The sequence below is a fragment of the Monomorium pharaonis genome, chromosome 6 (genome assembly GCF_013373865.1).
Source record: "Monomorium pharaonis isolate MP-MQ-018 chromosome 6, ASM1337386v2, whole genome shotgun sequence".
Lineage (NCBI taxonomy): Eukaryota > Metazoa > Arthropoda > Insecta > Hymenoptera > Formicidae > Monomorium > Monomorium pharaonis.
The window spans coordinates 24,195,863-24,219,868 of record NC_050472.1 but is presented as its reverse complement, the minus strand read 5'-3'; the positions used below and the strand labels follow the sequence as shown (position 1 = coordinate 24,219,868).

Here is a 24,006-nt window from a genome sequence, read left to right as displayed (position 1 = left end):
TGAGTCGAATTGAAAGCGATTTCTTTTGTAATACTAATATAAGTGACACCAAAATCGTGTTTGTCTTTTGAAAAAACAGTGGACGGTTTTTCATGATACGAATGTCAATGCGATAACTGCATGCCTCCGGACAAAATCACCGGGTTAGAATATCGGTGTGAACGATAAATAAATTATCAAGTAACACTAATTGTTGAGACAATCGCTGTGACAGTTCCGTAAGGCGGAAATGGGAAACGCCAACTCCGCGCAACCTGCTAAGACTCAGAAAGATCGGAAGGAAAGTCAGGGCAAGTAAGATAATTTCTACTTTATGACGGAGTAGCACCCGATTTCGCGTAACTCCACATTTTTTTATTCTCGATTCATTCCTAGGGCAACTTTGCTCGAGCTAATTTACTTCAATCATTTTGAATTTTGAATGTCAACAGCGAAGGAAAACAACAAACTTTCTTGCGAACTATGCCTACTTTTTGTTGAATTTTGTTAATCCTTTCTTTTCTGAATTCATATACAATTTTTAAAGAAAAAATACCTAATAATTATTTGCATAGATGTAAAAAAAACACGAAAATTGTTTGCTTCTGACGTTGTAATACAGAATGTAGGCATCGAAATCTATCGACAAGATCGATGGGGCATGCAAAAACGTACTTTGCAGTTTCGCCTTTCACGTAGCACAGATACCGGAAAAGGTAGACAACCCGCGAGTGGAAGCGGCAAACCGATCAGTCAGAGTTCACAGGGCCAACGGGACGGGCATAATGTCCGACCTCGAGCGACGAATCCTTTCATCATTTTCTTTCTGCGACTTCGGAGCAAAAAGCCGAACGAACATGTCACCGTGATAGCGCGAGCCGCGGGCAAACTGTGGGCGCGGATGACGCCCGAACAGAGGAAAAAGTATATAGATCTCGCAAATGAGGAGAAGAAACGGCGCCAGGAGAGAAAAAGGAAGAGAAAACGTTCCATGCATTCAAGGTAATCCGTGAAAAAAGAAACAAGAGTATAATAGCGCGTAAATTATTGTCAGCTCTAAGCCAAACGAATTATTTAAGTCTATAAAAGTGAACTAAGTCCATAAAATTGTAAGGTTCAAGAAGGCATAATTTTTTACTTGTATTATTATATAATTAGTTGTACTACTAAAATATGAAGATGTGATTCGTAAAATAAGAGAAATAAATTTTTCAAGAGACCATACAAACTGTGGACTTATTTCTTTTGCTCAGAACTTTTCGAATAAAGATTAGACATCTAATCGCAATCCTATGTCCAGGATGAAGTAACAAAGCTTGTGGGAGAAGCTGTCTCACGCAGGAGGGTGGTCTTATACGCTACACATGGTCGTCGCATACGTGGCACCTGGTTAAAAACACGATCACGTATTTTTGATTTCTTTTTTATTTGTTAGTAGTCTTTTTTAGATCTATGTACAATAAATATTGATGTATTTTTATACATTATTAATTATCTTATCATTCAATTACTCTAACCTAGGCGATCCGCCAATTTTTCGTTTTTTTTTTTCGTTCTTTCGTCTGAAAAAATTAAACTCGTAACGTTTCGTACCATAAATATATTATTTTTTTGTCGTTACGACCGTTCCGCGAAGCGTCGCCCACAACGAGGGAGGGAAATTACGCGGTTCAAGGTAATGTGTTCGGGACAACACGTTTACGCCACCGTTGTTCCTTTCCTTCCTTCACTTCGCGAAGGGGAAAAATCGACGTACGCGCACGCTTCCTCTCGTGATTTCGATACAAAAAATAATTTCGGCACGAGTTTCGCGACGCTTCGTGGAAGAGCCTAATTACGCGCTCCGTTATTCTTTCCGTAACTAGAGCTACCTTCTCGCGATATTAGATAATAAAAACATACAATAATGAATACCGAATGAACGTGTGACATGTATGTGACAATTAAAATATAGCGTATGATTACATTTTCTGTGTGAAAGTACGTGAGTATGTGTGTATGTTGTTTTGTGTTCGTTTCATCATTTGTCACAATAGTTAATGATTATTAATGATAATAATAACAATGGATAAAAATCATGTAAACGATGGCGCTGACAATCGAGATTGACAATTTTACACTGGTGAGACGATGTCGGCGACAAGTAATCGACTTTTCGTAATAATACAATGAGGATTATCATAGCGTTACGCACAGTTATTTTTTTCTTTTTTATGATACAGTAAAGTACAAGTGTGCCAACTTAAACAACAATGTTCAACAATTGATAATATCAAACAGAATATTATTCGTAAATATATTTATATATATTTATATATATAAATACATAAAACGTAACACTGCTGCGGTTTCACGAAGGAATGCCCTACTAAAAATAGGTGTCCGCATTTTTTTTTCTCTCACCCTCCCCCTTTTTTTTCCTTCTTTCTTTCAAATTAGCGATTTTCATGCGCGCTACCTTGGCCGATCGAACGTTAACGTCCAAGGTATCTTCTCCCTTCCTTCTTTCCTTTTCCTTCTACTTTAAACGCACAAGTATACAAACTCGTGCCTCCGAAGAATCACCAATCGATAACTATGATTAAATTGTACCTTGTGTGCAATCTTTGTCGACAAGTTAAGAATCAGTTTAATACGAGCCTTCCTCAAAAAGAAAAACATCCCGCTGTCGACGAGCGTGGGTACAGAGGCAGAAGGGCCGTATCAATATTAATTATCTCTCCCTTACTTTTTCACCTTCTTGTTGCTCTGAAATAAAATGTGCAGTTAAAACAGTAACGAGCATGCATATTCGCATAACGATTTCGTATATACTGGCGTACATAAAACACGTTAATACACTAGTCATTCGCGATTTTAACTGGGTCAAGATAAAGAACTAAAATACGGTTGTGTGCTTGAACAGACTGCTGAACATAGTAGATTCTACTTCTTTTACAAGCGTGTCACTAAGTTCTCTCGCAATCTGCCGCACTGTCCATGTTGCGACTGTCGATGTATGCCGTTTTATGCTCGCAGAGAGCACCATCATCTTCGGAGGCTCCATGGGGTACCTGGATCGGAAAAAGAAGATTGCTGGTCGCAAATAGATCAATGCAACGAGAAAATTCGAGCAAGTCAGGTTCGCGGATAGAGCTGGTGAAGGCAGCGAATAGTAATCGGGGAAGTACAAGTACAAACCCGCGATGTCGGTCACATAGTAGGAGATCGACGATGAGTCACCGTCAAAGGTCGTATCGAAGAGAGCGTTAACTTGTCGCGCGAAGACATTCGTTCGTTTGTCAAAACATCGAGAGAGATCGGTCCGATCGGAATAGGCGATGATCGCGATGGCTAGCGTGGCCTCATGGAGCTGTTAAGCGGCTGCATAAGACCGCCGTTGATATAGCCGTGGTACGTAGTGTAAACAGCCGCCGGGTTCTGCTGGTGCGGATCCTGCGGATACGGTGTCGGTACGTTCACCACGCCGACCGGAAGCTGGCTCGCCTGATTCATGAAACCACCAAGTTGTGCCGCCTGATTCATATAACCGGTCGCTGGTTGCGCCACTCGGTAACCGTACTGAGCGGCTGCCATGAGATTCGTGTTGAGAGCGACATTCGGGCTGACGCGGCTCGCGGCGCTCTGCATCTGTGGGCAGGTACTACCCGGATCGAGGGTCTGCCGGTAGAGACTTTCGCTGGAATATGGCTGCGCGAGTGTCGGCATATTGTTCGAGGACGAGCGTGAGGTCGATCGGCTGGGCGGTCCGGGCGTGCCAGGTGGTGGCACGGTATTGACCTGCAAATTGTTGTAATAGTTCTTCGCGTAACCCAAAGGTCCAACTTGTGGTGGGGTTGGTAGCTGCCGCGACGTCTGCGGTGGCGTCATGGTGTGTGGGATAGGTGGTGGCGGCGTGAGGTTCATCGCCGGTGGCGGCGTAGGCGGTACCATGTCCAGACCATTGGTCAGTTGTTGCAGCTTTGCTAGACTGCACGAATTGGTCGTCTGATGGCTGCCAGAGGCGGAGAGCGGGGTTGGTGCCGGGGTGTGCGAATGCGGTGGCATCGCGCTCGTCTGAATGTAGAAATTCGTGGCGGTGGTGCAGGGCGTCGGCGCGCCGGACCGGCCGCTACGATGCTGAATCACGTAGGTGTTCTGCGTGGGGAAACCTTGCGAGCCCGCTGCTACTGCCATGTAGTTGCCTTGCGAGATCACCGCCATATTGTGTGAATGCGCAGCATGCGGAGTGTGCGAGTGCGGATGCGGCACTGCCGACGGCACGCTCATCGACGGGGATTGCTGCGAATACTGCGGTGGAATTGCAACATGCGTGGTATGCGTCACAGTGCTATGGCTACTAGACGTTGCGGCGCTGTGCTGAGAGGTCTGGCTGGTGTGAGACGTTGGTGGAGTGGCTCGATGCGACCTGCTACTCTGTTGCGTCGACCTGGATCTATGAGTAGTCTGTGAACCACTGGCACGTTTGCTGTGTGATTGAGATTGTTGAGTCTGCTGTTGCGATTGCTGTTGAGATTGTGACTGATGTTGATGCGCAGATTGTTGTTGTTGTTGTTGTTGCTGCGACTGTGTCTGTTGAGATTGACTGTGCGCCATATTTTGACTCTGTGCCTGCTGCGCTTGCAGCGATAACTGCATCGGTTGTGGCGTGTGCGATTGAGGCAATGGCTGCGGCGTATGGCTTTGCGGCAAAGGTTGTGGACTCTGCGTAGGTATACTCTGTGGCGTGTGGGACGGTGGCAACGGTTGCGGCGTATGGCTCTGCGGAAGCGGCTGCGGGCTTTGCGTCGGGATGCTTTGCGGAGTGCGCGGTTGCTGAAGAGATTGTGGAGTGTGCGGCTGATGCATCGGATGAATGTTCGGATGATGAGCGGGTGGCGTATGCTGCGACATCGAACAGTCAGTGTACTGCACTTGCTGCTGCATATTCACTGCTGGCACCGACGACGTAACTGGCGTCGCGATCTGCATAGAAACTGAAATCGGCACGTTCGTAGGCGGTGGGATAGATGGTAAAGCACTGGGCGGTCTTTCCACACTATTTTGCGACGCGAGGTCGCTGGCTATAGAAGTAGGCGATTCCAGGCCCAACTGACTCACATCCAGATCGCACTGGCTATAATGCAGTGAATGCACAGAGTTGGTCGTTGAGTCCGGGGTATAGACTCCCATAGATGGCAAATCCGGTTGCGATGGCGGTGTCCTCTTCACCGAGCCCGGATTCTCCAGATGCGGTGTGGTTTTACCGCTTTCAGGCGAATGCTGTTTCAGTTCTTCCGTTTGATTCTGCAACTGTAAAGTCGTGTCCTGATGTTCCGAAACAGCGGGCAACGTTTTCTCTCGCGGTGTAAGAGGCTCGGCTTCCGACGTCACCACCGCATTAACGAGATCGCACGTGTCCTTCTTCTCCACAACTAAGGGTTCAGTTTTCGGTCGCGACAGATCGATCTTGGGATCCTTCAGCGTTTCGCAAACGAGCTCCTCTTTGGGAGGACTATCACGGCCGTCCTTCGATATAACACTACTCTCAGACTTCTCGATTTCCTCCTCTTTTGGTGAAGCAACTGGTTCAGGTACTGATTTCGATGCCTCCGGACTGCAAACTGGACGTTTATCAATCTCGGAGTCCTTATCACATTCATTTAAAATTTCAGTCTGATCGTCGCCGACTGTTGGTGATAAATCTGCCGCCGCTTCCACTTTCTGCGACAAGTTCTCGTCGTTGTCCTTCTCCTGAATTTTGTTATCTGGTTTTTCGTCCTCATATGATTCTTTCGCGGGGTTCTCCGTGCTAGGCGATGCCGATTGCGTCACGAGTTTAGGCGTCGGTGTGACTACTTCTTCCTCTTCCCCGTCATCTTCGTCGCCACCCTCATATTCGCCAGAACTCGCGGATACCACTTCCGTCTCCGCGGGAGCAGGTAAACCATTATCCTCCGCACTCTCGCTCTTGTTGTCACTGTTACCAGAGTCCTTCGTAGAGGGTGGGGACTTCGGCATAGACGGTTGCTTGTTTCGAACGGGAGATCTCGTCACTGATTCGGGCGGTGGAGATAACGAGGGAGGCGGTATCACAGGACTTTCGGCTCTATTCTTTGCACTGGGAGACTCTGGCGTGAGCTGCGGCATCTTCAAAGCTTCCACCGTCGCTTTACTACCTCTACCTCGCCTGGACAGTGGCAAACTTTTAACGTCTCGTATTTCCTCTTTACCATTACACTGTGTTATCTCCTCCAAAGCTTTCTTCTCCTTCGCTTGCATGTACTTAGTTTGTCTGCTGGTAACTTTCAACAAAATATCATCTACTTTACACTGTTTCTTTGCCGGTTTAGGCGGACTCGGCATGGAATCTAATTTTGGAGGCGTTTTTCTAGTATCTACCGTAGTTTCTTTCAGAGATTCTCTGTCTCTCAGTTTAATATCCTTCTCTCTTGTTTTGTCCTTCTCCCTCTCGCGCTCTCGTTCCGTTTCCCGTTCTCTTTCTTTTTCTTTTTCCCTCAGAGATTCTCGTGTCCTCTTCCTACTACTGACCTCCCCTTTTTCTTCCTCAGCCTCAATCTTCTCGGAATGTTTTCGTTTTCTCAAAGGCGTAATGACCGATTCGGACAAAAATGTCTTAGGTGGTCTGATTCTTCTCTTCGACATTGTCGTTATTTGCGTTGATTTTGGTGATGTCGTTGGAGTTGCGTTTCTTGTGGAGCCAAAAGCGCGCACATTTCTCGGTGTAGACGTTATGCTCTTGGCTTCCGTTTCCATACGAGAATCCTTTCGATTCTCTGTGCTCGTGACATTACGGCTTTCTCTTACGGATTCTTTCGGCTCTCGCAACTCTTTCGTCGCCTTGATCTCCTTCGCGTCTTTAACGTCCTTCTCTTCTTTGGGTGCGTCTTTATGAGAAGCACTTGCAGTCTTCTGCAAAGCCTTCGGTTTTAAAGGTGTCGATTTTAAAGGCGTCGATTTCAAAGGTGTCGATTTCAAAGGTGTCGACTTCAAAGGTGTCGATTTTAAAGGTGTCGATTTTAAAGATGTCGATTTTAAGGGTGACGATTTCCTTTGGCCTACCCTTCTACCTCGAGGTTTTTTCTTTATTTTCACTCTTTGTATCTTCTCCACAACAGCTGGCACTGGCTTAGGCTCCACTGCAGGAGTCGTTTCCATGCTAGTGTCGCCATTCTCCTCCTGATTCTGATACGGATTAGGGATTTGCGCAAGCAATGGTATCCATCTGAGACAATCGGGATCCAGTTTGATGCGGACATTTTTTCGTACTTTCGCCACGTGAGCATCTACCTTGCTCCAATCGACTACCACAGCCACTTTATTAGTGATCGCATCTCCTGGCAGATGAACTGACCTTATAAATCCGAGCAATTGCATTGCTGTGGCGATATCGTGCGCTGACACGCCAGTCATCTTTGTGATATCGCTCAGCTTGATGTCGGTATCGTTCCGATGCGCATCAAGGTACTCGAGCACTACGCTCTTCCAGAAGGAATGATAAGATACTCGACCAAGATCCGAAAGCGGTTTCTCTGGCGTTCCTGGAATGCCCTCGACCTTGGATAACAGGTAACTAAATTCTATGAGAAACCTGCCGAAACCTTGTCGTTGATACTGCGGCAGGGTCATAATGCAGGATACATTGTACCTCTGAGCCGGACAGTGTTTCTCTTTACTAAAGTAACCAACCAAGTGACAGCCGTATTTGTCATTTTTAGTCATGGCGTAAAAGAGAAATGGCTCTACGTCGTAATAGAGAGTCTTGTGATCCAAAAATAATTTTGCCAATAAGCACAGATTTTGACAGTATATTTTGTTTACGTTACCATCGATCTGGAATATTAAAAAAAAAGATTCGTTTAGTTTTTCAGTCAAACGAGAGAAGATAGATAAAATATTTATTTACAATACGTACCTCAAATACGGACAATCCATCGCATCTATAAATCTCGGTGGCAGGTGGATGCCTCCACTGACACTTGTCCATGTGCCTGTCCAGTACAGCCCGACTCTTTGTGTATTTGAGACAAAATTCGCAGAAGAATAACTTGGGTAGTCGCGCGTATTCTTGAGGGAACGGACTGGAATACCATGTCTCTACTTCGTATCGACCAAATACTATCGCAGCGGGATTTCGCGGTGCGTTGCCGGACGCATTCGGCGTGCTAACACACAACTGCTGTTCGTTCTCGTCGGTGCTAACCGTCTGTCGAGCCCTCTCTCGCGCCTCCGTAATAAGATCCACATCCTTTTGCGTGACTCCTGGCGGTAAGGTTTGCGGCACGATTGGCTCCTCTGTAAAAAAAAAGAAAAGAAAAATGATTATGAGTGTTAACCGAGTTCATCTAGCGACCAGTATATTGTAATATTTAATAAATCATTCTTCAATGACATTTATTTTCTTTTTTTCCTTCGTATTACAATCGTAAATAATCGGTTTTACAATCAGTATAATATTTAATCATTTACATTACGTTGCAGTTGCTTTATGTATAAGACACTGCTACTGTAATAATTTGTTGTATGAAAAAACATAGAAAAAACGATGCGTTTGATGTAAAAAAAGCTTAACGAATTTGTAAATAAGAAATGTTATATTTTTTTTACGTGATAAAGTTAAATATATATCATGTATTGACAGTTTTAAAATTTTATATTTTAAATACGTTGAAGTGCGCATTAATGCCGCACGTTAAACAAGATAAAAAATAAAGTTACGTTAGAACGATAACAATGACTTTTTCTAAATGTATTGTACAAAAAACGAAGGCAGTTTTGTTGATGTTCAATACTCGTGCGCGATTCCAGTATTAATAATATGAGTCAAAATAACGGGGTATTAGTCACGTCCTGTTGGAGAAATTAAATGGTCCAAACTAATACAAAGGAAGCAAAAATTAACCGTACGGCATAGCAATGGTGACAATAGCAATCTAATGTAATATGACAAAAGAATGCGAATAATAATTTGTTTGCCGTTAATAATGTGAGTAGTATCCAAAGCAAAGCTGTGGGTTAGATTAGTGGGATGTGTTGGCAGAGTATCAAAGTTGGCTCTTCGACGGCAGGAACTTCTTTCTTTTTTTTTCTTTCTTTCGTGAAGGGGTAAAGGGGCGGTGGTATACAACAGTGCCTGCTAAGTGTCAGCAGCAGCAGGTAGGCTCCAGTGTGAATAGTACAGGAGGGCGGCTGAGTGAGATAAGCCACCCAGTGCCGTATTTTTCTTCAGTGCCTGGAAATTGTATCTTGGTCTTTTTTTGTACAAGGAGAGGAGAGAAAGAGAAAGAGAGAACGGAGAATGAATGAATTCATAAGTGTTCAATTAAGAATTGCGCAATACGCAAAATGAGTTCCATTTTGCGTGAAATACAACCAAAATTGATCACTCGTATGTATTTTTTATTTTAGAAAATAGAACTTGTAATATGTAAAAAGACTTTTGTCTCTTGTCTTTTGACAAAATTCACAAGAGAACTTGTTTTACGCGTGATTAATGTATAAAATGTAAACTATAATAAATCGGTCAACTGGTCAAAATAAAGAATAGTCCAAACGATTACGATATGAGAGATCAAAATTTCTCTATAAAATATTGTGCAAATGTTACATGATATGATATGTATTTGCAGATGCGACTATGGTTGTGTATCCTGTACAAGTCTCCTGAAAAATGAGATAATAAAATCTAACATAAGAAATACAGGATGAAATACTTCTACATAAGGACATATTTTAAAAAATTAGTATTTTTTAGTATTTCTCGATTTAACAGTCATCTCCAAATTTATGTAGCATGGACAAAGGAAAAAAATGCCAGAGCCAAGTAATAACATGATTAACAACATGCAATAACCACAATAGTATCCATAGTGTAAAACAAATGAAAATGAATACTTCATAAACTGTTTCAATAATGCACATATTTTCCAATTATGTCTTTGTTCTTTTTCGTACAATAAATGTATCTATTATAAGTTATCATTGGTTTTACACCATGTAGACAGATAAATATTCAAGAAACCTGATTGTTCACAATTTGTTTTTGAAGGATCAGTCATTGTGCCAAATTGCAATCAAATATTTTTTTATATACAGAATATTTTTCTAATTGATATCTCTTGATTTGGACAACTTTTCAACAACTTTTCTACATCATCGAAACAATCATGTTATCTTGAAAAAAAGTTACGATCATCAGACGCACGTGTACCACACATCATACCACACCACACCGCCAACACATCCACGTGGTCGTGAGCGAGGATTAGATTAGAAGGAAGTCTTCATTGCGACTTTTTAGGGTGCATCATCGAGGTTAGGAACTTGTGAACGGGTGGGGTAGACTCTTACCCTTCCTGGTGGAGCAGGGTGTCGCGCGGGGTGTCGTGGTGGTGTTGGTGGTGGTGGCGCTAGTACAGGCTCGTGGATTGGATTTTGGATTTGATTTGACAGGATCGGAACCGAGGCCTGAGGATTTCGCAACGGCGGGTACAGGGTGGCGTATCTGCGTACTCGTATCCGACGCTGTTTGCTTCTTTCGTGATTGTTGTTGCTGTTGCTGCTCGTGTCTCGACGATGATGACGGTGACGACGGCTCCACGGCGCACTTTACGAGCGACGCGTCATCTCGCATCAGCTTTCGCCTCTCATGCTCGTGTCTTTTACTGTTCACTGCGGTTTTCACCAGTCCCGAAGGTGTCATTTTCGGTAATTTCTCGTTAAGCGAACTTAATACACTCTCGTCGGAAGGTACAAAGATACCAGGTTTCGGTAATCTCGATATCTCAGTGGTAGCTTCAGTCTTTTGTCGATCCTTGAGTTTAGATGTGCCAGATGAGTCGTCCGATCTAGTTCTCTGTGTGCCTCTCTGAATTTTGTTCGTTTTAGCCGTATCTTCCGTGTTAGGCCTTTTTCTGCGGTCTGGCGCGTAATTCGGCGCGGGTGCACCGGCTGATCTCGCCCTACTATTCGCAGACGCTGAAAAAAAGTGACTCAAGCCGTCAAAGAGGCCTCTCAATTGGCCGCTTCCGGGCTTGGCCTTGTTATCCGTACTCGCGAGGCGAGTCGTCTGTACGGCGTTGCGCTCGGATTTGTCTTTCTTTTTACTATCTGACGAATTGACGATGGCTGGCTGTTGTATGTGCAAACCAAAGGTCGGCGTATCGCCCACGTTGAGTTTAGGTAAAGACGCGCCAAAAGTATTTGTGATATTGGTGAAGAAAGGTGACTCTACGTTTAGCTTGGCGGCGGCAGCGGCGAAGCCCCACGGCTTGTCCTCATTGAGGTCACAAGCGAATGGCGCCTTCGTCTTGGGAGACTCGATTCTCCCAGCCTGGACTTCGTCCGACGAGGAGGAGTCGCTGCTCTCGCTCGAGCTATTGCCCTCCTCGTCGTCCTCATCGTCATCCTCATCGCTGCTATCGCTGCCTTCTGAACTCTCACTGCTATTACCGGCCTCGCTGCTGCTGCTGCTACTGCTGCTAGATACTCGCGACGTTCCGACTTTCTTCGGATTCGCAGTACTCGCGCCCCGAGTCAACCTAACGTTAACGTTCCGCGAGGGCCTAGATTTATCACCGCCCCCCACCCGCTTCAATTTATTGTGCTCAGCGTTAAATGCGCTCAATCTAAAGAACTTTTGCTTCTCCTTCGAGATCCTGTCGTACTTCTCCTCAAGCAGCCTACCCTGGCCTGCGAGTGGGGTGGGGGGTTGTGGTAAAGGAGAGGAAATCAAAGGTGGTTGACGAGGGGAGACAACACCCGCATTACCGTCCGTGCTGCTGTCCACCTGAGCCACTCCCGCGTTGCCCTTCTTGCCCGGCTGCACGTTCATCAGGCTTTTTCTGGATACCATCGATCTGCAAAAAAAAAATCACAAACAACATTTATATTAATCCTGAAGTCACACATTACTACACATTTTTTATTTCAATTTTTATCTTAAAACTTGTCGCGAGATATACACAAAGCAAATGAGAAAACATTTGTCAATCGAGTGCACGCAAAGGACTCTTACTTTCGATTCTCGCGTAACTTGCTAAGCCTCTTCCTCGGCGTGTCATCGGCCGAATTCGCATCTTGCGTCTTGCCCCGTTTGCCCTCGTCCTTGCTCATCGGCGTGTGCGCCGTCTGACAATGCCGACATTTCCAGGGCGCCTTGTTTTTCTTGTCGAGGGCAGGATCGATGCAGGCGGGATGGTAACAGTTGACGCAGCCGGTGCACTTGACGAGATAATTTTGCGACTCCTGTTCCAGTTGACAGCCAGCACAGGTAGGCGAGCAGTCGTCGCAAGACCAGGTTATTCCCCGATCGACAAGTATCGAGAGCTCCGGCGGCGCGCAGGAATTGTGCAGTGCCGCGCCGCAAACGCTGCATCTGCTTAGCTTCTCGTTGGCGCTTCGCCTGCTGTTGTTGTTGCTGCCGGCTATCGTGGCACCGAGGCACTCTCTGCATATCGGCAATGGAGCCGGCAACTGCGAGAAAGAACAGACAGACATCGATAAATCGATTGAACCAAAAATATCCAAATAAGAACAAGCCATATTACAATGTAACGAATAATATTAAAATTTGTAACATTTTTAGTTTTGTTGTATATCAAAAATCATCCCCGTCCACATGGAGAAGGAAAATCCTACGAAATGCAGAGCGATTTGAACAAGTGAAACCTTCTAAAGCCTTCACACAAAGCCAGCTGCGTATCAGCCCTCGCATATCGGCGGCTCGATACCATCTATCATTTACGTATCGCGTATACAAGAGACGAGTGAGTCCCCGGCGCGGAACATAATTATTCATTTCGATGGCGGTAACGGCAGAAGTTACCGGCTAGACACGGTACTCTTATGCGTCGGAGGGGTGCATCTTATTAAGAACGCGCTGCGCCGCCGACGATGCAGCAACGTACGGTATAGTGATAATTTTGAATAAACACTTTTTCACAAATATTCTTTACATTTGTGGAAACGTGTTACAAACTGGAGGCGTTCCGTAGTATTCTCACGTGTCTTAATCCTCCACACCCCTGCATCCAGAGGTATTTATAAGCACACTACAAATTGAAATTACCCATTTTATACATAATTACTCATGTAATATATACATAGGATGACTAATTTTAATCAAATTACTCATAATAAATGTAAGTTATTTTAACAAGTTATTAAAAAAAAAAACTCAATCCTAAAATTTCTGTTTAATTCCAAAATTTAAAGAAATATTCAACAGTTGTAAGTCTCTGACTAATTCGATCAAAGGGCAAAGAAAGATTGTATTTCTGAAATCGGGTCTTTTCGAAAAATACAATTTTGCTTTAATTTTTTAAATGTTTTTTTTTTTAACTTAAGGAGCAGGAATCTAATGCAACTGCGCTCGCGGGAATCTCGCTTTCTTCCTGCAGCCAAGAAGACGACAAATTAGAGAGAAAGCGTATGCGGGCGAGCAGCCTCCGTTTCTCGACACCAGCCGGCTGCGACCTGTTGCGCGATTGGACGACTCGCTGTATCGGCGCTTTTACGCGTGCATCCGCGAATGCCTCGCGCGCCACAACGTCCGCGCCTGTTAATTTCATTCCGCGCGTCGGAACGCGGGTCGGTATTGTTCCCGCTGTCTCGTGTGCCAGAAACTGCACCGACACCCCGGACGCCCGAATTAGCTTAATCGCGAAATGAGGATGAACCGGACGGGACGATTGCAGCACCCGAAATCGCGCCGCCCACGTATCTCCCTGGTGGGATTTTAAACCGCTCAAAATTATTTTTCGAAGCGCGATTTATCGAACAGATCAGTTCAAGATTTTCTGGAGATCCAAGCCATTCGATAAGCAGACATTTAACACGCGTTTATGAAGAACAAGTGTAAAAAAAATTAATAAAAATTCTTGACTCGGACCTCGGTATTTCAATAAGCGCGCGGATACGTCGAGCAGAAATAGCCATCATCTCGGAACATTTCCACAGGCAATCGGCAATTCTAGTCGAGTCTAAGCAAACGAAATTCCATTTCAATAGATCATCCAAGGGATCAACGACTCTGTAGACTTTCTGGAGGGGGGGCTTTCTAGTCGACGAGCCCGGGACGACAACGCGCGCGGGTCACAGCGCGAGGGCTGACATGCACGTCGCTGCTGACGAGCAATCGACCGACCGACCGACCGACCGAACGACCAGGCGGGGGTGGGTCTCGCCCGCCGTGTAATTTTCAAAATGGTCGTTCTCTCGCAAAACAGCACGCCGCGGCCGGCGATCGATCGTCATCCCCGCGGCCGCCGCGCGGGGTGATTTGCGGTGTAACGACGAGGTAGCGGGGAACAAAGGAAATAAAATATAAAAAAACGAAAAAAAAAAACAAAAGCGCGGGAAATGGACGCCGCGCGACGTACGGCGCCTGTCATCGCCGCCACTCACCCCCGCGCGCAAGAGAGTACAATACACTACCCACCTGATGCGCGACGGGGACGATGGTGGTGTCGCGGTGGGACCCCGCGTCGGCGCGCCGCGAAAAATCGCGCTCGAAACCCGCGCGCGAGGCGGGAGAGAAAGAGAGAGGGAGGGAGAGAGGGAGAGAGAGAGAGAGAGGAAGAAAGGGGAGCGCGATCCTTTCGCGGCGAAGGATCAATAAGAGAGAAACGTTTCGTACAAAACCCGAGTCCGAGCACCGGAAGTCGCCCGAGATAGCCCATCGTCCCGGCGCGCGATCTCGACCTTTCGCCCCCTTCCCGTCCGCCGTTCTCCAGAGTCTCCCCTCTCCCCCGTCGTCGTCCCACTCCAGCGGTCGCCAACTGACATTCCCAACATCGCCGGAACGTGGGCACTACGGCGTGACCCGGCGCGAATACTTTTCCGGCTTTGGAGCACAGGCCGTCGTTCACGGTTCTCTCGTTCGCGCGCGGACCGAGCGGCGCGTAACGCGAGCGACGACGCGATGGAAAGAGAGATCCGCGATTAGATTCGACGAGTACGAGTACCAATGTCGCCCATGTCCCCCCCGACCGTGGAAACCGATCGGTCTATGAAGCGTATTAGACTCGGAGATCTGTTAGCTCTGATTTGCAATAGGTGCGACTTTTAGCCTTTTGCTCTGAACTTTGTTTTTCCGACAAGAAGCGGCGCTGCCTTAAGCCGTAATCCCTAAGCTTTAAACGAGCTGGCCAGATGTCAACTGTTCAGAGCTTCTAATTAACGCCACAGCTAGCTCAAGCGTTAGAACAAAAAAGCTGAAAAGAGCTTTACTACATCGACATGTATATGTGTGGCTTAGTAAAGGGCGAAACGCGAGTCCTCGACGCGAAAACTGCCAAAGAATTTGATGGTGAACGCATTAGCACACGTCTCTGAATTTACAACGAGATTTATTCCATCATGAATTACTTTACAATCCTAATTCTAAGACACCTAGTAATAATTGAACAGAAGAATCAAAGACAGAAAAGACAAAGAATTAAATTAAATTGAGATTAGCATTATGGAGTATCGATAAAATTAGATTTTTATCTTCCAACAAGAACAATGTCGTCAGAGAAGACGTTAAAATATGTGGCGTTATGACGCTGCGTCGGTAATTTTATAGGACGCGCTTCCCAGGGAATGACTCATCGTCGTATGCACGACTTACGAGCCGGTAAACGTGACTCACCTTGGGTGCGGGCGGTTCCGCGGGTGGCGTATGAGCGGCGTCGTTGAGCTTCTTGAAGTGTGGCGGCCTGTCCGTTTGCCGGAAGAGCTTGCCATCCTGGATCACCAGCCCCCGTTCGACCGCACGCTTGGCGGAGAGCTTGAGAGCGTGTCTAAAGTCGCCCTCGCTTTCCTCCTCGACGCTGTGACTCTGCTTAATGTACCTCTCTATGTTCTTCAGGGTCGAGCCCTCGCGCTCGCCGAGCTCGCGCACAGCCTTCCCCACGACCTTGCTGATGTCCGTCGATTTAGTGACCTTAAGCTTCTTGGATTGGAGAACGCCCGGGTCCTTGTACGAGGACTGGCCCTTGTTGAAGATTTTGAGCACGGCGCCTTGCTTTACGGCGACCTCGAGGTGCTCGGCGATCTCCTCCTCGTGGAAATTGTGATGTTGGCGTATCGCGTGACATATCCTTTCAACACTCGGTCGCTGCTTCTGACTGCGGATCTTTCGAATCGCGTCTAGAAACCAGGCCGACCACGTCTCGGCCGACTCGGGCTCGTCCATCGCGTCTCCGTCGGCGGCGCGGACGGCGACGACGACGACGACGGCGGCGGCGACCAAGTCACGGCCAGTGCTTCCTTCTCCTCTTCACCTCCACCTTCCCTCCTGCCAATAAGGCGATGTCACGGTCAACGGCGGACGTTTACATTCTGCTGCTGCGATTCTTCTGCGGTTTCCCAGCTTGGATGCTAAGCTACCTCCCTCACCGCGTCCTCGCGTTCTCACCGCGGGCTATTGCGCTGACCCTGAAATAAGAGCGCAAGAAATTGAATGGCGTTGCTGTACGAGTCGCGCGTGGGAGTTTCTGCCGAGTTTCGGCCGCGGGCGCTAAACGATATATCGCATCGCGGGCTAAATACATCTGATAATGTTCTCTCGTAACTCGTCGATCGAAAGCTGTCGGGTGACTGGCATATGCGTCGCGCGAGTAGTCGATCGAATTACTCGCCATCGTAAAAGATATACTTGTCGACGATGACGATAAGACGCAAAATTACAATTATACTATACGTAAATTTCGTTTTCGGTGGTTGTATACACGTGATATGGTTGATAACCATGTCACGCGAAATAAACTATTTTTGCGAATGTTCATAAAAATTCGTCTTTATAACAGAGCCAATATTGATTGATGATTAAAACATCATCCATCAGATATAATAATAAACTCCAGTTTTATCATTAACAAGACATTTTACAATTCTGCGTCTACCCAGTGAATTTCAACTGTAGAATTTTCATTATCATAAGCATACAATGTTGCGTAATTAGACAATTCTCGTGATATCATAGATATCTAAACATCACGCTTTCTACTTAATATAGTTATCAAACTATTTTTTCACGTAATTAAAAAAAAAATCGCGTTATATGGATAGCATGTTTCAAAAGATGTATCCATGGTGTCCGTCGTGACAAATCAACATGCCAAAACAAATTCTACGCGCTCGTGTAATTCGACCCGCGTTCCATAATCAGGACAGAGAGCGAAGATCGTCATCCTCGTCGGCTTCGGAATCCAGGATTTATTCGGCGTGTCTTTGTTCGGCCGCTAACGCGACGTTATACAACACCGTTCGATTCTTACGATCGGGTCACGCGATTTTCGACTCCGATCGTAAACGACTTGTCCGGTTTCCCCCCTGAGCGATGAACTTTCTCTTGCGCGCGCGAAGCTCACGGCGTGCGTGCGTGCGTGCGTGCGGCAGCGCACACACATACAGGTAGTTCGGAGCAAATATTTAAAATCACTGTGCCCGACAGCGAGTATTGCGCAACGCGCGCGCGGTTTATTAAAGTCGGTCGCGCGAACGGTACGGCGAACCGTCGCGGTCGACATCCGCGCCGGGTCGTGACACGACAAAATGTATATGTAAAAATAAGAATAGAGCGGATGTAACAATTGATCCCTGAGATAACCGTCGGCATAAGCCCAGGAGACCCTCGAAAAAGATGTGGCGCATACGGGGTGTCCCGGACCTGGCGAGCCACTTTTTCACACGCGCAAAACTGTTCGATTGCTTTAAAGTGAACCTTCTCTCTCCTTGAGAAAAGTGCACGAGAAAGATCGTCATTTGTCGCCATAATCATTTCTAATTCCCGTCAGATTAATAAATTATTTTCTTATTAGCAAGAGAGATTTTGCTACGGTATCTCAAATTTAACTAAAAATAATTTTGTTAAACCATCAAGGTAATGGTGTAGGACGCTTAAGCTGGTAGCTAGAACTATGAAACTTTTCGCAGCATTGCTCATCATGGTTGTGACAACGTTCTTCATAATTACTTTGAAATCTGTATTTTTAGTTTGTTGAATTTTTAGAATTTTCGTGTAAGTTTAAATAAAATAATAAAAACATAAGAGAATAAAAAAAACAAAGATGACTAAAAAGAAAAGCAAAATATCATTTATTGGAGTAGTCTTGAATTATTTTTGACATATCCGAAACTATTTTTCCCATAATCGAGAAATTTCTCGCAGATATTTTATATAAAGTAAACAATTAATATTCTCAATAAATACATCCAACTTGTCTTAATCTTTTAACGATTTACAGATTGTCCCTCGTTTCTATTCTACTCCAATCCTCTCGGGATTGAAATTAAGAAGGTATTAGGTTTTCAAAGTGAGATCACAACATTTTAAAATCAGTTCCATTGTAAGGCAAAGGCGTGCTTGATCCCCAGGCAAGGTTTCCTCAAAACAAACTTTTCAAAATCCGAGAGGACACTTCTCGCAACCCTTTTCTTCGAAAAAACAACAGTAAACTGCCGTTTGACCGTTGAACTTTTGGGGAGGGGAGAAAAAAGAAGAAAAAGAGAAGAGAGAAGATTGAACGCGCGACTCTCGTTAGCTTCGAGGGTCTCAGACATCGCAGGTCCAAGCGTGAGAAACAATGCGAGCCCCAGCCGCCGCATGGCCTAAACGCTCCCGATAGAGCACGTGTACACGAACGTTTGCCTAATGCGCGGCACGGGATACACGAGGAAGCGTAATTCTCGTAAGGCGAAGCACGACGGAGAGTTTGTACGGTCGCAGGTCGGCCGAGAGAGAGAGAGAGAGAGAGAGAGAGAGAGAGAGAGAGAGAGAGAGAGAGAGATCCATTGTTCGAGAGGGGACAAAGACCACCCATCGTTTTTCGTGCGATATCCATATCGCAGCACGGTATGCACGCTTCGATCGCCGGAAATCGCGTTAAAAGATCATGCGCTTTAGCTCGCTTAGCAATTGGATAATAGCCGCGCGCGATCTGGAATTATGTATCTCCTTTTAATCGGATACGCTGGTCGAACGTAACTAAATCTGTAATCTAATTAACTAACCCGCTACGCGGAAGTTGTTTTCGCTAGGAATCTAGCTGGCTACCAGATCTGAGAAGGTAATTTTTACTAAACCATTAATTCAAAATAATCGCATAGAACTCTCAAGTTACTTGCTGGAGTATCAAAAAACTGTTTGCGACATCATTCGTCACGATTGACTATAAGCATCCTATTTCGATAGTCCAGCAAAATCATTTCCCGAAGAGAATTGTATGTTAAAATCGCAAGTAAAAAATAACACGTTTTCACATTTATTGGATTGACATTTACGCCTACACGAGTAGTAATCTAGCCTATCTGTAAATTCCCTAAACGAACGTTATAGATCAGATATGTCGGCCTAAATGTCAACGGACGTGAAAGCCACGACAGAAATCGTATCCGATCGGGCGAGAGCGCGGAAAGGATTAATTATGCGAGCGGCGCATCGAGGCGACAGCTGTTAACCGCCGATGTTGGCCACGATACCGAGTTGACCTAGGCCACAGTGATAATAAATATACTGGCGGTCGGTTTAAGCGCCGACACCCGCCGAGGCGGAAAAAACCCTGCAAAGAAAAAGAAAGAGACGAAGAAGAAAGGACACCAGCGGCGGGACACCGGCGACGAAACCGGTGCCGCATTCTAAAATGCTCGGCCACCGTTAGCGACAGTTCACAAACACCACGTGCGCGTTCTATTCTCGAAAGTGACGTCTACGGTCCCCCTCTTTCTCTCTCTCTCTCTCCTTATGGATCTTACGAGTCCACGGTTTTCCCGCCAAAACTTCACCGACTTCCGACACCATGCAACCGGTCCACTCGACCGTTTCCCCGAAACGATAATACGAAGACGCATACAAAATGCACCTTGGTCCCGTAGGAATTTTCCCAGCCTTGAACATTCGGAGAGACGACCACGTTGAAGCGCGCGTTATATTTACACGTCAAAACGGTTCTGGAAACGGGGGAATCGAAAATATTCCTTGGGAAATCTGACGTCGACGCGGTCAAGCGGTTTCTAAACGCTTCAAATATTGCATGGTGTTTAAATATTACGTAATATTATCTTGCGCTTGTTTTGCACTTGCCCAGAGAAATGCACGATGTTTCTAGATATAAAATCTGTAGTCTGTTCGATCGACAGATTCGATCTCATGGGAAACTCATGTATTTAAAACAATCCATTCTCTGTAGTTTTCTTAATTAAAAAAAAAAGGGGCGAGTCGACTGTTCGGGGACTGTCCGGAAAATTCTATTGTCAACGATACCCAAAGAGAAGAAAAGAGGCCAGTTACGCGGCTCGTATTATTATCGCCGGAAGAGCGATGACGCGACGTGACGCAATTCGGCGGCGACGCACGCTTCAAGGCTCTCTGCCTTGCACCGACAACGACGTCGATTGGACGTCGCTAACGCATCCGTTATCTCAGTCCCGAGAGAAGAAAAACCGCGGCGAGTCATTAATTCGAAGATTAGCGCGCGACGCCGGCCAACTGAGACCTCGTTCGGAGATCGAGAATGCGATTCACTCGACGCTATGCCTCGAAGCATTTGATTGATCAATCGAAACAAAGAATTTTACGAATTGCTCAGTCAAGGAGCGTTTCGAGACGTTTGCAGCGTCAAGTGGCTCTCGCACCCTTAGTCACGATTTCTGGAAGGGAGAAGCGTGGTTCCCCTCTCGGAAAAAAAAAAGAAGAAAGAAACGAGCAACCGAGAGAAGAGCGGAGAGAAGTTCTCGCGCGCGTGAAAACGTCAATGGAACGCCCGCTTTATCGTCGCGGTTTTATCGTGCCGCTTCAATGAGAGATACCATAGTACTCGCATCTCTTTACTACGCGCGGCGCGGACTTTTAACGTTCCCATTGAGCACGGGGCTCTTTCAGCGCCTCGGCCAGGGGGAGAAGAGATTTTCTGCGAATGACGACACACTTTCGCAGAGCGTGCGAGAATAAGAGAGAGAGAGAGAGAGAGAGAGAGAGAGAGAGAGAGATCGGAGCAAAAACACGAGAGATCCCACGACACTGGCATATCCTCGAGCGTCTTCATGAGCCGGATCCTCGACAAACTCGTGCGAACGCGATCACGTTTCGCGACGGCGACGAACCGGCACGTTTCCGTCACTAAAGGGAACGCTTCCAAACCTGTTTCGAGCCCCGCGAATGGAAAAATATTACTTCCTAGGGTCCGCTATGTCCTCCGTGGACGAGTCAAGGATCGATCGCTGCGTAGGACGGAACGGAGCGAGAAAGAGAGAGAGAGAGGATATAGAAAGCGACGGAGGAAGGAGGCCGCGAGAGCGTGCGGACGGACAGCGCGCTTTTCGCTCTCTCTCTCTCTTTCTCCGCTCGCGCGCTGCTGCTATCTTATTAGGCGAAATGAAATACCGGCTGAACGAACACGTCCGTCTGTTTGTCCGTCGTCCGTCCGGTTAAGACGATGGGGCCGAGGGCGAAGAGAGGCCGCCGGCTGCGCGTGTTTGTCGGGGGCCCCTCTCACCCGACGAACAAACGAACGAATGAGCGAACGAGCGAACGAGCGAGCGAGCGACAGCGGACGAAGGTGAGGACGCGGAGAAGAGCGGAGAGAGAAAGAGAGAGAGAGAGAGAGATAGAGAAAGAGGAAGAGGGAGAGAGTGCGAGCCAGCTGCCGTCGTCGCTACCGAGGAGCGGTTTGTCGTGAACGACCCTAACTAACTGCTGCCGCCCGTCGCTCGGCGAAGCGTGCACGCGCGAGAAGCGTGCGTCCGTTCGGCCCGGCGGAGTGATCGAGGCGACGCGGAAAAAAAAAGAGAGATGTAGCGAAGGAGAGAGAAAGAGACGGAGCGACAAAAACGAACGAACAAGCGGACGGATGGACGGACGGGCAAGCGAGCGAACGAATGAGCGAGCGAACGAACGAACGAACGACGGCGGGTGGCAGACGGCCGATCGATCGATGGGCCAAGTGGCAAGAGAAACGCAAATTGGCGCGCGACGGAAAATCGCGGGAACGCGACGGAAACGATGGCTTGTGGGAATCGCGCGGGTTACCGCGACCGACCGTCCCCGCAGCCGTCGCTACCGCCGCTGTTGCTGCTGCTGCCGTACGCCAAACGGCACTTCACTGCCGTCCGACGGGTAGCCATTTTGAGCGACTATTCTCGCACGGGATGCCACGGCGAGCCGTACCGCGAATCGGACTCGGCGACCGAGCTCCGAGGTGCGGACGACGTCGAGACGAGCTCGATGAACGACCTCGTCGCCGATGGCCGTCGCTGAGCGACGACGCGACGGCGCTTTCGACGAGTTCTCAGGTCGAGCGCGCGCGCGCGCGCGCGCGCAAGAATGTTGCGGCGGGATGTCGGACGGATTGCCGACGGGCAGCGATCCGCGATCTTTCGCACGTCGTCGAGACGGACGAAAGAGAGATCGTAATCCGTGCAGCGACGGGCAGCCATCTTGAGGCCGAGTCGCCTCGCGGATTCCGTTTCGTTCCGTCGTCCGCCAGCCGTTTCCGCGCGCACGTCGCTGTCGCCGAGAGCGCGTCTCTCTCCTGCCTTTCCTCCTCCTCCTCGTCGTCCTACTTCTACTTCTCCTTCTCCTCCTCCTCCTCCTCCGTCATCGTCATCGTCATCGTCATCATCGTCGTCATCGTCGTCGTCGCCGCTTCGCCCCGGGCACGGCCCGTAGAAAAAATTACAATGAACGTTTGCGACGGATGCTCGTATGTCGTACAATACGACGCACGGGACGGGAATTCCATCCGTCCTCTCCTCGTCGTCTCCTTCTCTGCCCCGCGCGGTCGCATCCTCGCGTTGACCAGGCCGTGCGCGGGCGGCCTCATTCCCGGTGTGCCCCGTATGCATCATCGGCAGCGGCGGCGGCGGCGGCGACGACGACGGCGACGACGGCGGCGCGTGGTTTTTCCGTACAGAGGCGACTCGCGGTAGAGGCCCCGCGTAGAGGACGGTGCCGTATAGAACGTTACCTGCACGCGACGGCGATCCCATCGATAAATCCCCAGAGAGCACGGGACGGGCGCGGGTATAACCGGGTACAACACGGGATACACGTAATCACGATCACCAATTATCTCGCGACAACGGCGTCACATTTCACACAAATCAACAAAGGTTACCCACTTGACAAAGATGGCGGTCTCGCGCGGGGGTTACGCACACTACGCGCACGCGGTGGGGAGCGCACTGCGCACACCGCCGCGCTCCTCCGGCTCGCGACGGCGGAAGCACGAAGCACGGAATGCCGTAAGCGGCGGCGGCGACGACGACGACGGCGGCGGCGGCGGCGGCACACAGCGCGCGCGTTGTTCGTCGTCCCTCGTCGACCAATCCTAACGACGCGCTCTCGGAGAGTACCCGAAATCACATGGCGTCGCTGTGGCCGTCGCGGCACACCGATGACCTAGCGCGGCAGCCCCGTCCGTTCGTCCGTCCCGTCGTCTTTGCATACGTATGTCCCCATGCGCGCGCGGGACGATTACGTGTGTTAGATTAATACATATGTTCCCCGTACGATCGGGCGCGTTAGCTCTACCCCGTTCACGCGCACACCGGGAGATTCGAGTCACGACAGCCACGTGCGAAATTAGCGCGAGTTTCCGATGACGTAATATCTTATATTTCGAAGAGAAGAGGAAAAAAAAAAGATTAACAACTCGTACAAACTAGAACTGCTAGAAGACGAGAGAACGTCGTGATGGAAAACGTTTGAGACGGTCCTCTTCTTTGATAAATCACGGTTCTCTTTTCGGAGCTCGTTCAGTACTAAAAGTTCTAGATGACCGTATTTCGTAAGGATATAATTCTTCTAGTGTAGAAATGCTCGATGGAAAAAAGACGTAGTGGGAGGTCAACCAATGGGAATATCTTTGTAAAAAAGCATATTTATATGTATCGATTTTGAATGATAGGTCCCACATAGAACGTACATGAAAAACAGATGTTTTTCAACCAGTATTGCTAATTTGGCGGATTTTAAAATTGAGTTTTTTTTTGCTTTTAATAAAGATTCATAGAAACTTAAGACATTTACTTTTTTACTTAGAA

The 24,006-nt window shown here is 47.5% G+C and overlaps 2 protein-coding genes across 4 annotated transcripts; one reads left to right on the top strand and one right to left on the bottom strand.

Annotated features, from left to right (window-relative positions):
* Window positions 1-121: 121 nt before the first annotated feature.
* LOC105830642 (non-histone chromosomal protein 6 homolog) lies at window positions 122-2,565 on the top strand. The gene is made up of 2 exons (XM_012670098.3): window positions 122-981; window positions 1,280-2,565. Exons 1-2 carry the CDS (start codon window positions 641-643, stop codon window positions 1,287-1,289), a joined length of 351 nt encoding a protein of 116 aa, XP_012525552.2. The 5' UTR covers window positions 122-640; the 3' UTR covers window positions 1,290-2,565.
* LOC105830638 (histone acetyltransferase KAT6B) lies at window positions 1,407-23,758 on the bottom strand. Of its 3 annotated transcripts, XR_001138590.3 has the most exons (7): window positions 22,929-23,758; window positions 15,614-16,401; window positions 11,996-12,453; window positions 10,330-11,837; window positions 7,895-8,274; window positions 3,160-7,812; window positions 1,407-3,032 (listed from the first exon to the last, which is right to left on the bottom strand). XR_001138590.3 is itself a non-coding variant. In XM_012670081.3 (6 exons), exons 2-6 carry the CDS (start codon window positions 16,157-16,159, stop codon window positions 3,313-3,315), a joined length of 7,392 nt encoding a protein of 2,463 aa, XP_012525535.1. In that variant the 5' UTR covers window positions 16,160-16,401; window positions 22,929-23,758; the 3' UTR covers window positions 1,407-3,312. The 3 variants fall into 3 exon arrangements, 2 of the variants coding, with proteins under 2 accessions (XP_012525535.1, XP_012525536.1); XM_012670081.3 differs by having other exon boundaries at window positions 1,407-7,812; XM_012670082.3 differs by having other exon boundaries at window positions 1,407-7,812; window positions 11,749-11,837; window positions 22,929-23,624.
* Window positions 23,759-24,006: the final 248 nt, after the last annotated feature.